This window comes from Amblyomma americanum, chromosome 10 (assembly GCF_052857255.1).
Source record: "Amblyomma americanum isolate KBUSLIRL-KWMA chromosome 10, ASM5285725v1, whole genome shotgun sequence".
Classification (NCBI taxonomy): Eukaryota; Metazoa; Arthropoda; class Arachnida; order Ixodida; family Ixodidae; genus Amblyomma; species Amblyomma americanum.
In genome coordinates this window covers 8,564,896-8,578,398 of record NC_135506.1, presented here as the reverse complement: position 1 = coordinate 8,578,398, position 13,503 = coordinate 8,564,896, and the positions used below count along the sequence as shown (strand labels likewise).

General features: G+C 47.2%; 1 protein-coding gene across 1 annotated transcript; it reads right to left on the bottom strand.

Moving 5' to 3' along the window:
* Window positions 1-10,769: 10,769 nt before the first annotated feature.
* On the bottom strand, window positions 10,770-12,454 carry LOC144107375 (protein FAM135A-like). The gene is made up of 4 exons (XM_077640367.1): window positions 12,442-12,454; window positions 12,104-12,214; window positions 11,657-11,773; window positions 10,770-11,426 (listed from the first exon to the last, which is right to left on the bottom strand). Exons 1-4 carry the CDS (start codon window positions 12,452-12,454, stop codon window positions 11,230-11,232), a joined length of 438 nt encoding a protein of 145 aa, XP_077496493.1. The 3' UTR covers window positions 10,770-11,229.
* Window positions 12,455-13,503: the final 1,049 nt, after the last annotated feature.

Genomic DNA, 13,503 nt, shown 5'->3' with positions numbered 1-13,503 from the left:
CGGAATACGAAAAGAGTGACGTAAAGCGGCGGAAACGGAAAAAGGGACTCCGTTTCCGCCGCTTTCCGTTTCTTTCCGCCCGGACACCCGCCGCGGTGGCTCAGTGGTTAGCGCGCCCGGCTACTGATTCGGAGTTCCCGGGTTCGAACCCGAACGCGGCGGCGGCGTTTTATGGAGACAAAACGCTTAAGGCGCCCGTGTGCTGTTCGATGTCAGTGCACGTTAAAGATCCCCAGGTTGTCGAAATTATTCCAGAGCCCTCCACTACGGCACCTCTTCCTTTCTTCTTTCAGTCTCTCCTTTATCCCTTCCCTAACGGCGCGGTTCAGGTGTCTGTCGATATATGAGACAGATACCGCGCCTTTTCCTTTCCCCCAAAACCAATTATTATTATTATTATTATTATTATTATTATTATTATTATTATTATTATTATTATTATTATTATTATTATTATTATGCCGGCCGGACGTTGAAGGCCTGTACGTAGCAGCCGTCGTGGCCTCGTTTACATTTCCACCAACGTTACGAAGGATCCTGTTCCCGATTCCGACGACAAAGTTGTCGCAAAGAAGTGCGGCCTGCATTCAGTGACCTCAACCCCCCACAGCGTGCGATGCTTTTGAGGGTTGAGGCTGCGGGTCTGGCAAGAAAGTCCCAGCTCCGAGCAGTCGACAGCGTCGCTGTCACCGCTGAGCCACCGTCACGACTGATGTGTACCGACTGGTACGTGCGGGCATATTTAAACTCTGTAATAATAGTCCTCGTACGGCTGGATTTGCAGCCCTGCTTCTTGGGACGTTGACGAAGCGAACACGCGGAGCAATGCGTCTGCTAACGCGCAGACGAGTTGAACATTGGCTGTACACAGCTCTTTCCTAGACGCAGTTGCGTACTGCCATTGCAGGAACTTCGTTCGAGGAGCATTTCTTCGTTCTGCTGCTACTCCCTTGTAAGTCGAGGTGCGTAACGACACCATACGGGCACGCAGAACGCATAGCCGCGAAGCACCCCAAAACATACCGTAACTCAGCTGGCCGTTCTTTGACTTCCAACATTCAGGTTGTCTTTGTTCCGTCTTCCTCGTGAGGTGGTTTCAACACAAAACATATACCTCAAAATCGATCAAGCACGTAACCTTCATGCACCTTTGTCAGCCTCAGAGATCTGTGGTTACTTTTCTCTGGCATATTTCATCCTCACGCTTGTGTACTTGCTAGATTGGCCTGTGGCGGCGATACCTGTACATTAGTTCTTGCTCTTTTCCACCTTGAAAATGGCTTTGTTTTCAGAAAGAGTGGTGTTTTGAAACGAAGCCTTCACAACGCCAGATAAAGCCGATCTTCGAGTGTCCCTAAATTTGACCTTTGACCTTGAACCGAGGAGAAACCACGTAACAGCTATGACGTCACTCAGCCGGCCCCGCCGCCGAAACCGAGCGCTCGCCTCTGTTTCTATAGACCGTCGGCGTTAATTGTGTTCATTGGCGTTGGCGTTGACAACGTTCTAGACTCCGATAATTTTGAGGAAAAGAAGGGAGCATAGCTTGCTTCCTGGGTCAGTGGACGCCCTGAAACTCTGTAAAAGAAGAAAGAGCGAAAGAGTTGCCGTAGTGGAGGGCTCCGAAACAATTTCGACCACCTTGGAATCTTTGTAACAGCGGTGGTGAGAGAGAGACGTGGGCTGCATGCATTATCGCCGACAACGTTGTGGCAGACACGCGGCACTGTAGCAATATATGCCGCAGCGTTCATTGGGTGACCAACCACTAATTTAACCGCCACCATCCAGGGTGGCAGAGTGGGCTCACTGCCTATCCAGTGTGCGGAATGCACTCAACGTTACAGAAGCCAAGCCAACAGCTTTCACTGTCTAACCAGGTTCAGCAGTAGTAAAGCATAGCTAATATTTTGTCTTTAGGAGCTGGTATGATTATGAAGATGCTTCTATCGATACAAGCCAACTTCAATTTCTCTTCACTGTTCTATTAATGATAATCGCGGAACCTCAACTTGGGCGTCAAGTTTGTTCTGAAGGAGCGGTGATGTATTTGGTATGCTCTGTAGGCCAAAGTTTTAGGTTCTGGACTTCAGTAGATCAATTGGCACAATGCATGTGAGATTAGCAATCCTGCGTAAGCTATCAAGATTTTTTAATGGCGTCGTTTGCTTACCTCTCCATTAGTTTCACATCATATAATTGAAAAATTCTGACCATGCCGTATTTTTTCAAACAAATGGGCAGTGTGAGCCCTAAAATCTAGATTATAAACGGATCGTAATGCACGCTTCTGCACAGAAAAAAAATATACGCTGTTTATTAACTGCAGTGGTTGTTCGCCGAACCAACTGGGCATAATTTAAATATGACATCAATAATGATGTACTGAACAGTGATTTTACTTTAGTCGGCACCGAGTAACGATGCAGATTCACAACGCCTACAGTTGTTGATAGCCGAGTTTTTTTACAGCATTTACGTGGTTGTCCCAAATGAGGTGACAGTTAAAGTGAATTCCCACTAGCTTTATAGTTGCGACAATCTGACCTTCCGCCTCCAAGCCGGACATAGGGTGCAAACACTGTCTTTATTTCGTGCTCTAAACGAAATTGCTCTTTATTTGTACTTATTTGTAAATAGTTATCGACACCAGGAGTGAAGTGCCCTCAATGCAGCATCTGCTTGATGGTCTATTTATTCTTTATGTTAATACAGAAGAGGACAGTGGTGTACACCACGTCATCAGCATATAGCACAAAGTGAGTATCTATAGATGGTTACAGAATGTCATTAACATACAAATTAAAAAAAGAAGAGGTTCTAAGATGTTGCCTTGCAGGACACCCGCTATTATCTGTCTCACTGAAGATTGCTGGTTTTTTACACTAACATACAGTCTGCGGTATGAAAGGTAAGGAGGTAAGTAATAAGGGAACGGGCCCCCGGAAACCATATCTGTCTAGTTTAATCAAAAGCCGGCTATATGATTAATGCAGTAAAAATCCTGCGTAAAATCTATAAATATTCCCAGTGAGCACTTGTTCCGTCTTTCTACGTCTCCGTTCTCGTTCTTTTGGTGCCTCAGTAACACGATTCCCAGTACGACCTCCCTATTCTCAAAACTAAAATATGTTCTTTGAAATGTAGCAATACCAACTCTGTGGGTTTGTTATTTGTGGAACCGAATTGAGCGTCAGAGATTAGATGGAGCTTCGCAGAAAGAAGACATTCGTTTATGAATTACATTATAAAGTCCTTTCGAGAACACTGGCAAAACAGACGCTGGTCTAATTGGATAAACATTTCTTATCGCCTTTCTTGAAGTAACTTTAGCTGTTTCCATGCGCTGAGGAGAAACAGATCTAGAAGGCACACGTTATATATATATATATATATATATATATATATATATATATATATATATATATATACGTGTCATAACAGGAGCTAAATATCTATTACTAACTTCACAGGTCTTATATGAACGCTATGAGCGTCATATTATCGGCTGTTTTTCATAGCCATGAAAATTGAGAAAACTTCATTGCAAGTAGTTGGATTTATGTACATGGACTGGATTATGAGAAATTTCTTTGCATTCCGGAATACATGAATTGCATTGCAAGTTTCCCTTGACAAAAATGCATTGAAAGCCTCACCCATGTCCTTTCCCACTAGAGTTTTTTTTTATCTTTGTCTATCTCAGCCGGAGAAGAATCATGGCTCTTGCGCATTATCAGTGTTTACTTTACCCACGCCTTACTCGAATCTCGGAGCACGAGTAGAACGCGGCATAATAGTAGCGATTCCTGGCCTCTGGTAATTCCTTATTCAGTTTGTTTCTGTAAGTTTTGTACTTTGCAAAAAGGTCTGGCACACGTATTTCGATAAAGGCTTTAACCATGTTATTCTTTGTTTCACTCTCCCGCAGTAGTTTTGGAGTGATCCATTGTTTTCGTGCTTTCTTTGCTATATCATGCTTCCTACTTGGAAAGTTTCGTAAATGTGAACAAATGTTCAAAAATGTATTTATTGTGTGCCGTTTTTGCATCGTCGAAATTGACATCATGCCAGTTCACATCAGCAATGGCTTCTTTGAAATCTGAAAGGCTTCTCTCTATATGCTTTGAAACACGAGGATATTGCCGGGCGCTGTCCACGCTTGCTTTAACCGCGAACAGAACTGGAAGATTGTCACATGATCTCGTAGCAAAATACTATAGAAAGGAACTCGTCACTATCAAAATTTGTTATAAAGAGGTCAATTAAAGATTGGGTAGTGGAAGTAACTTTGACCGCATTCCTTTGCGGAAATGACGCATTCATTTGCGGAAATGAGACAAAGAAAATTTTTAGCTGCCGCGTCATCCGGCAGCAAATTTATGTTAGTCACCTATCAAAATCACATCATACTTATTCCTGTTTATGATGTTCGGAAGGCAGTCGAAAAAAGCAAAATTTGCTCAAGACAGCAGTCAGGAGGACGATAACAGGCAGCAAACACCGTACTACCATATATCAAACAAACGATTTGAAAACTTTGGCATCGGATCACACTCCACATTTTTGCTCACTAAAATACAGACACCACCACCACGCTTGTCTGCGCGGTTTACAAAATACGTGCTTTAATTTTGTATCTTAATCACATCTTGTTCATTTGCATACCACGTTTCTGTAAACAAACTATCATATTTAGCTGCACGAACATAGGCTCCAGAGCAGCAGCCTTATTCGCAGAAGATCTAGCATTCAGGTGAAAACAAGGAAAAAAAGGTTCCAGGTAAAACGGTCATTTTCTAACTCACTTAAAGTTTTGTACCTTTTGTAGCCGTAGCATCAAAAAAAAAAAAAACCAATGAAACATTGCCATCGGCCAAGCATCATTGTATAAGGGCTTGCAAGTCCTCCCCACTTTTGATAACGTGCTTCGGTTCCAGATCTTTGCGCCTGATACACGTGGCCACCTCTGTGCCAGGCGTACCGATAATCATGCTCCGTTGCCCCTACTTGGGCCACTGATAGCAGGTCCCTGTTGTGCCGCGCCACGCTCTTGACAGCAAAGAGTTTTGATTACGGTTTTTTCAGATTATTCTTATTCTTCAGCCAGTTATCTAGAGTTTCTGGGCTGGCGAACCTAATGACTGTTGCACGCTGCTTTCGCTGTTTCTCTGGAAACCTGTGTAGCGTAACAACTTCGCTGGCCTGGAGTTCGACAACACCCAATTTCGACGCAACTTCATTAACTTTCACAAGAAGATTCTCGTTTTCCGTTTCCTGAATTCCATAAATTTCAAGATTTTGCTTGCGGCTGTGCCATTCAAGTTCGTTAAGTTCGGCTTTATGCTGTTTTACAGGAGCAGACAATTCAGCTTTTTCAACAACCTCGAAACATTTCTTTGCGAATTGTAGTTCTGTGTTGTGTCTAGAGATCTGCCTCAGCACATTGTCGTATTTGTAGATAATAGCTCAGTGGATTGTTCAGTGCTGCAAACCGTCTCCACCAGTGGCATAAGCATCTCTAGCTTTGCTTTAGTCTCAGCCAGTATTGTGAGAACGTCGCCGTTCACTCGAGACTTTTGTAGCGATAGCTACACTACACCTCTTCGAGCCTTCAGCGTGGACACCGTGACCATACCTGGTCACGTGGCGCAGAGCAGCTGCTGCTGCCGGCGGCGCGGCGGGCCGGCGAAATCGAGCTGCAACAGTTGTGCGCATGCACCGTGCCAAGTGGGACGAAGATGAAGAAGGAACGCCCAGCGAAACGGAGAGGCGAAAGACTGACTTTGCAATGTGACTGAGCAAGTTCTGTTTCCTCGGCCAGGGTGCCCGATATGTAAACACGTGGACATTGAAGCCGACATTCATCACTTACTGTGGGACTGCCCAGCTCTCAAGCCTATAAGGATCCGGCACTTGAAGGTGGCGGTCTTTCACCAAGCAACCCTGCTTCATACATTGCCTGGATGCAGGGACTGTACCATCGTTCTCTACTAGACTTCATCAAATCAGCTTGCCTTTTTCCATTCATTTAATCACTGCTACATATTTCATCACACCTTCACCCATTATTGATGCCCTGCGGCAATAAATTTCGCTTAAAGAAAGTTCCACTTGGCCAGATGTGGAGCTATCGCGTCACTCCAGGAGAGCTAAACCACAGCCATTTTTTTTTGGTTGGCCAGGGTCTGGTGTAGTTTCCTCACAAGAGGGAGATTTACAAACTTCCCGCCAAATTTCTACACCCAGGCCTGCGACGGGGGGTACGCGGAGCACCTGGGCCTATACAGGGGCATGAGATATAGGTACCCACTGCCACACAGGGCGCTAACAAAGGAGGAGGCAACCGGGTGGCACAGGCTGCAGACGGGTGTTTTTCCCAACCTACACCTACTGAACAAGATGTTTCCAGCACAGTACAGAGCCACATGCCCTTGGTGCGGGGCGGTGTCGACACTCTGCCACATCACGTGGGAGTGTGAGCGAAACATAAAATTCCACCAACCCGAACACCCGAGTGCGGAGCAATGGGAGAGCCGGCTCGTCAGCAGCGAGCTCACAGACCAAAGGACCCTGGTGCAGCACGCTTGTGAGGCAGCGCGGCTCAGCGGAGCCCTGGAATGGGGGCCCGACCTTGCGAGGACAGGACCCGGGACCGCCTCAGACGAGGACGACGCGGGTCCTGCAGCCGCGAATTCCTTAAAAGATCCAATAAAGTTTGCTTACCTTACCTTCCAACCGAAGCTGTGCTGCCGTTTTTCCACAGCACTTCAAGTGGCAGCCCTTGCTACATTTTATACAAACTACCGGCATATCCTCATCGGCAAGATGATTGCAACAAGCAGGACAAATTGATTCATTTTGACCACTCATAGCGGTGAAAACAATATATTTAGAATAAAAGTACACATAAAAAAATGAGCCGACACTGAGGCAGCGATCGAATGTCGAGCATTAGCACACCTAACATTGTTCGCCAGTTCGAAGCCCGACCTCGAGCTAGGCTCTAATTTAACTAGTAAGTACTTTAAAGGCGCCAAAACGACACACAGACACGCACGAGAGAAGAGAACGGGACAGAGCGCTCTGTCCCATTCGCTTCTCTCGTGCGTGTGTTTGGTTTTGGCGCCTTTAAAGTACAATGATCTATTACCAACTATCCCAAAAAGAAGTTCTCTGAACTAGTAGCTAGTAGGTTTATGCAGCACGAAACGCTGAATCGTATTACACCACCCGGAACATTTTGCGGCAAACGGTTGGCCTGAAAATTTTACACGGATACCGTGGTTAGACTTTGACGCCTGCCAGACAGGTATACATGTATACCGGATCGACATAGTTTAGCGCCAAGTTGTGGTGCTCGGGCGTCATGCTGCCGCCTCTTATTACTTTATTCCATTATGTAACCACTGGGTTACGATTTGGGTTATAACGCTGAGACCCGAAACGCGAGATGAAGAGCTTAACGCTCTAAATTCAGTGCGGGTTACGGAGGCTGGAATGAGAACTGAGCACAAAATCAAGTCCGATATTCACCAACCTGCAAGACGTGAAGCGCAAAAAACGTGAGGCCAAGGCCAGTCAGATGCCGCTGCCACCAAATGCTTGGCCACTCCAACACACACCCTTCTTCAAGCCGTCGCAGAATGCTTGTCAGCCTCCCGGCGTCGGTCGTATAGTTGAATGAATCTTGATTCCGTTCTTATCGCAGTCTTGTTGCGGCGCAAAGCCACGTGCGATGCTCTCAAGGGTGAAGCGGCTGTCCTGCAAGGCGTGAAAAGCAAAAAACGTGCATGGCCAAGGCCAGTCATTTGCCGCTGCCTCCAACACATGCGGCAGCACAAAATGGCACACGCAACGAGTGCATCGATTGTATAGCGCTCGCCCCGTTACCTTTTTGTACAGTCGCAAGTAAAAAAAGGTTAGCACAATGACGTCACTGGAAGGACGAAAATCGCACCGCGCGGCTGGCGCGGCGCCGTGCTTCGCGAACACACCTGACACATAAATTTGTTATCGGCGTGTTCGTAACTGCAGCGCCCAGCGTTGCTATCTGCTGCTGTGGTGGCATCTCACTAGTGCTAATCTTTTTTACTCGCCACTGTACTGTCCCATATGTGCTACACTAGGAGGCAACCCGCGTGATGTGGAAGCATGTTCCTTCCGGAGATTATTGCTGTTGTTGTTAAAAGCAAGGAAAACAGTATTTTGCTTTCTTTCTAGTTTTCTATTATTACGTGGTAATAGTTAATTCTGCCTGCTAAAATGCCGCACATAAAGCAGCTGATTTATGCGCGGTATTTTAGCAGGCAGAATTCAATATCATCACGAAATGATGGAAGACAAGAAAGAAAGCAAAACTATACCTTTGCTGCTTCGTGCGCGGCAAGACGATGGTGGTGCGCTGTCGCGCTGCTGCAAGATGGCCCGAAGAAACGCATAAATGTCATTTTATGCCAACTGATTCCGTGTTCCGAATCATGGTTCATGGCAGTTTAACATCCCAAAGCGACTCAGGCTATTACAAGGGACGCCGTAGTGAAGGGCTACGGAAACTTCGATAACTGGGGTTCTTTAACGTACACTGACATCGCATAGTACACGGGCCTCTACAATTTCGCCTCCATCGAAATTCGGCCGCCGCGGCCGGGATCGATCGAGCTGCACCAAAAGCCGCAACAAAACTCATGTCGCCGCGCCGCGGTGGCTCAGTGGTTAGGGCGCTCGACTACTGATCCGGAGTTCCCGGGTTCGAACCCGACCGCGGCGGCTGCACTTTTATGGAGGAAAAACGCTAAGGCGCCCGTGTGCTGTGCGATGTCAGTGCACGTTAAAGATCCCCAGGTGGTCGAAATTAATCCGGAGCCCTCCACTACGGCACCTCTCTCTCCCTTTCCTCTTTCACTCCCTCCTTTATCCCTTCCCTTACGGCGCGGTTCAGGTGTCCAACGATATATGAAACAGATACTGCGCCATTTCCTTTCCCCCCAAAAACCAATTATTATTAAACTCATGTCGCCCGTTTCCCGGCGTAGGCGCAGCGCGCTGGAAGCTGCCAATTACGTGGGCAGCCCTTATGTAATGCCTACGGGCCATTAAGGCTGCAATAAATGAAATGAAACATCTATTTAGGTCTTTTTTTCCTGCTTTCGTAAAAACCAGTGCAGACCTGTATACATACGCTTCACCATTGGGCGGACGTCGACGTTACTCTTGTTATATGGTCGTCGGCGTTCGTCTCCGTGTCGTCGGTCTCGTCCTCGAGGAACTCGTGGTGCGTGCTCTTTATGAGGCGAGGACGGCCTCAGGAGATTCATTGTAATGTTGCGCGCAGAAAGCAGGAGGGGGAGGGGGGGGTAAAATGCTTGGTTGCATGGTTTATAGGAGTGTAACGTATCAAAGCGACTCAAGCTACGAGAGGAGCCGTGGTGAAGGGCTCCACAAATTTCGACCAGCTGGGGCTTTTTAACGTGCACTGACATCGCACATCACACGGGCCTCTAGCATTTCGCCTCCATCGAAATGCGACCGCCACGGCAGGGATCGAACCAGCGGGCGGATACAATGTTGGGTAGGCATGTTGCCTCTGTGCCATTGGTTTTCATAGAAATAAAATGCAATCGGCGCGCAGCGAGAAGGTTCAATACTGGCTGCGCTCTCATGAAACGTATTCCTCGTCAGGTCAGGAAAAAAGTGCTCGGCGAATTTTTCTGTGCCTGCAAAATTTTGGTCGTCACTGTTTTGAAGGATCGCTTTGGCCGTCACATCTGCGGTGAGCACGAATTCCGTGCGGGATTTATGCATCAGGACTTGTGCGCCGCGTGGAATTGAGAAAAAGAGAAATATTAGTTTCACCAGGGTCCTTCAATGCTCTAGAGAAACAATCGACCCTCTCGACAACAAAACTTTAGGGGACACTGAATTATCATTACGTGTGACAGTGGGGCTGCACTGCGCCTCCATGCGATTGTTTTTCTACTGCAATATATCACAAGATACATAAAGGCAATTCACAGAGGTGGGCGGCCGCCCTCTCCCTTCTCCACTTGCGGGCATTTTCCACAGGCCACAACGGCCCTGCTTTTGGCACCATGCCAACTTTGCGAATGGCACGTCCGGCCCTCGCCGGCCGCTATCCTTCGCTGATCACGTGGTGTGTGACGTCACTCCCCTCGGAGCCAATGACTTCTAATATCATTGCAGCAAGACGTAACCCTGTCTCCTTAAAGAAATCCACGATTTTAATTGACTGATGTGGTCGCCAAGATTGAGCCTGTAATATACGTTGCAGAAACGTGGTGTAGCCACTCTGCGTCCGATATTATTCTTGTCTCCTGGTAAATTGTTTTGAGGTAGGCCGTTCGCTTTGACGAGGCGCTGGAGTAGCAATTCTTGTTAGCAACGACATAGAATCCCCTTTCCTTGCTGGGCTTCCTGATACGGACACAATTGGGTGCAAAGTTAAGCTCTAAGTATTAGTTGTAGCTATAGCAATCATTTACTGTCTGCCAAACTCCCCCCATATTAGTGAATACGTTGTTGAACATAGGTTAAATCTTTGCATGATACTGGCTGGCGATTTTAATGCTTCCTGGATTGACTGGCAGGTGAAACGAAGGTATAAAAGGAGGGTAGTGCCTAAATGCGCATCATGTCACTGCAATGGCCATCAAATAAGCACCGCAACATTTGCTTGTTTCTCAGATCGCATTACTGACACACAAGTTAACAAAATCGGACAGTATGATCAGCCGTAGAAAGAACGCTCGTTCAGAGGAGATGGCCATAGCGCGATGCTTAAGAGCAACTTATATACACGGGTGCATGCACACGCAGAAGCTGCATGGACACACTGTTCCAGGTATATTAAATAAACTAATTTTCTGACCCCGATTTCTCTGCAGATGCACTACGTTAGTGAAAACAAAATCGACGTAAAAGTGCGCAAAAATGATGCGCAAATAACGCACGCAATGTACAAGATGGGACAGTCCAGTGGTCAGTGACTTCTTGGCAGGCGCAGCTGTGAGGGAGGGGACAGTGTTCAACGTCTTCACTTTGATACAGTCGTAAAAACCTGCATAGCAAGCAAGCACGCCCTACGCCGTGTCTTGAGCCATCTGGTGGACAATGAAGTAACAGAAGCCGTCTTTGCATCGGCCCTGCCATCCGTGGGGATCTCGGAGGCTTTGTACCGGACAGAATGTACGGCCTGCACCCGCCGCGTTTTCAGAGCAGGTGCCTGGCGCAGGCGACGGTGGCGATCTTCTGGGCGAGTATCTCGCTGCTCAGCGGCGTCACGTGCACGTTGGACGAGACGAAGGAGGCCCGGAATGGAACGTGCACTTCCAGCCGGATCAGGTTCATGTCTGGTTTGTCCATTATGGGCTTGAGGATGTTCCGCATCATCTCTCGGTAAGCTAAGCCTGCAACCACGGAGAAAATTAATGAGCGCACAGCCGTGATGATTTCATCTCTTACAGACCAGTTTTGCTTTTAGGTTATCTGAACGGCGCTCACGAGAAAGGGCCTTTATTTCTATTTTATCATTTATACTACACAAGTATTTGTTTGGACAGAGTGGAGTTGCTATATTGTGTGTAGATGTTAGCACTCTCGTTGATTAGGCGTACCGGCGCCGTGGCACTGCGTTTACCTAGAGGCGTGGTGTCCTTGGTAATGTGCCTGGCGAGCTTGATGTGCGCTGAGTGCAGCGGCACAATGTAGTCGTCTGAAGAGCCGAGGAGCACGATGTTCTTGAAATGTGTCAGACCTGCGTGCCGGCGTATGCGAATATTAATGCGGTAGCATCAGAGTTGTCGTCACGCCGAAACCCCGCCGATGTTCCGTACTGAATTCCCTGATTGGTCGAGACAGTAGTGACGTCACAGGCGTCACGTTACCACCAAGGACCAATCACAGCGTTCCGTCAAATTTGAAAAACCATCAACCACGGAGGAGCTGGGAGGCTGCGAGAGTATCGACTTTGCTACTGGACTGTCTGTAGACTATGAATAGACAAAAAGAAATATCTATAGCAAGGTAAAGGAGCCTATGAGAGCTCTACATACTGTCTATAGACCATTCTTATAAGGGAGCGCACCTGTGTGCTTGCTGAGACGGTAGAGGTACGTCTTGCGGATGTCCGAGCTGTCAGAGAGCATCATTTGCCTCAGCGAATCGGTGTACTCGTATCGCTGGAGGTACCAGGTGCCTGGGTCATATGCAGAACGAGACACGATAAAAGCGTTTTCCATGAGGCAATTTCGCACAAGTACCATTTCACTAAGCGTCACACCAACTGAACACACCTGTCAACTTTTCTTTTTCACTGAAGAAAATCACTGCCACACTTTTTGGCCATCAGTTGATTTGATTTTGTTGAGTTGATTCAGTTGATTGTTAGTCAGTTTCGTTGATAAGCCACTTTACATTACTCACCCGAACCACACATCTCACCGCACTGCCCTTCCGTTTCGGATTGCCCGCCCTGTGTTCCCTACTGCAACTTTTTCAGACTCCTTCTTTCTCCGAACTGTTGTGGACTGGAATGTCCTCCCCACCGATATCGCTGCTATCACGCACCCGTCTGTATTTTCAGATGCTGCATGCACTTATATTTCAAGGCAATGACACTTGTACTTGTTGATGAATATATAGCCCACCCTTATGTAATACCCCCTGAAGGGGACTTTAAGGTGAATGAAGTGGAAGTGAAGTAACAGTGGTTATTAACACTTTCCTCTCCATTGTCGGCTCTCGTGGACAATCGTCATCGGCCATTTAGCGAGCGTAAGCGTCCTCGGTTTCCACCTACAAGGACGCCGACACCGACGCTATTTCTCAATGAAATAGAGTGCGCTCTACACAGCTACGAGCGAAAAAGATAACACGGTGCTGCAGGCGAAGGAGACAGCTTAGATGCTCGCCGATGTTGATCACGAGGGAGGTGTTGAAGACTGCGCCCAAATGTGGTCCGCTCAGCGACAGGAAGGTATGCATGAAGCGGAGCAGGGGCTGCATCGGGGCCTTCGTCAGCGCCGCCCGGATGATGACGTTGCCCATCGAGAAGCCGATGAAGCTGGACGGCAGCAGAGAAAATGAAGCATGAACATTGCAGGAACGATTACCGATAAACTTTTTCGGGTAAACCATGCTGTAGAAAGGGTAAAAACATGGTACTGAAATTTCAGGAAATGTCTTGGTTATTAGATCTAGTTTCTCAACTGGCATCATTAAACAGATATGACAACAGGCAGTGAATCCGGCCCACAATCAAAGATTTTGCGCAATTTTGGAGTACGTCTCTGTACGTCTTCGGAGTACGTAAGTGTTTTCCGAAAACTTATACTTTCCAAGACCCAAATTGCAATGTAGGTGATAAAACAGTGGTAACAAAAATTAGGCGGTTATCTGCCAGTTCGGCAACTATATGGAAAGTTTAACATCTGGTAGTGCATGTTTCGAGGATTTCAATACCAAGTGCCGTGACCCAGCGATTCG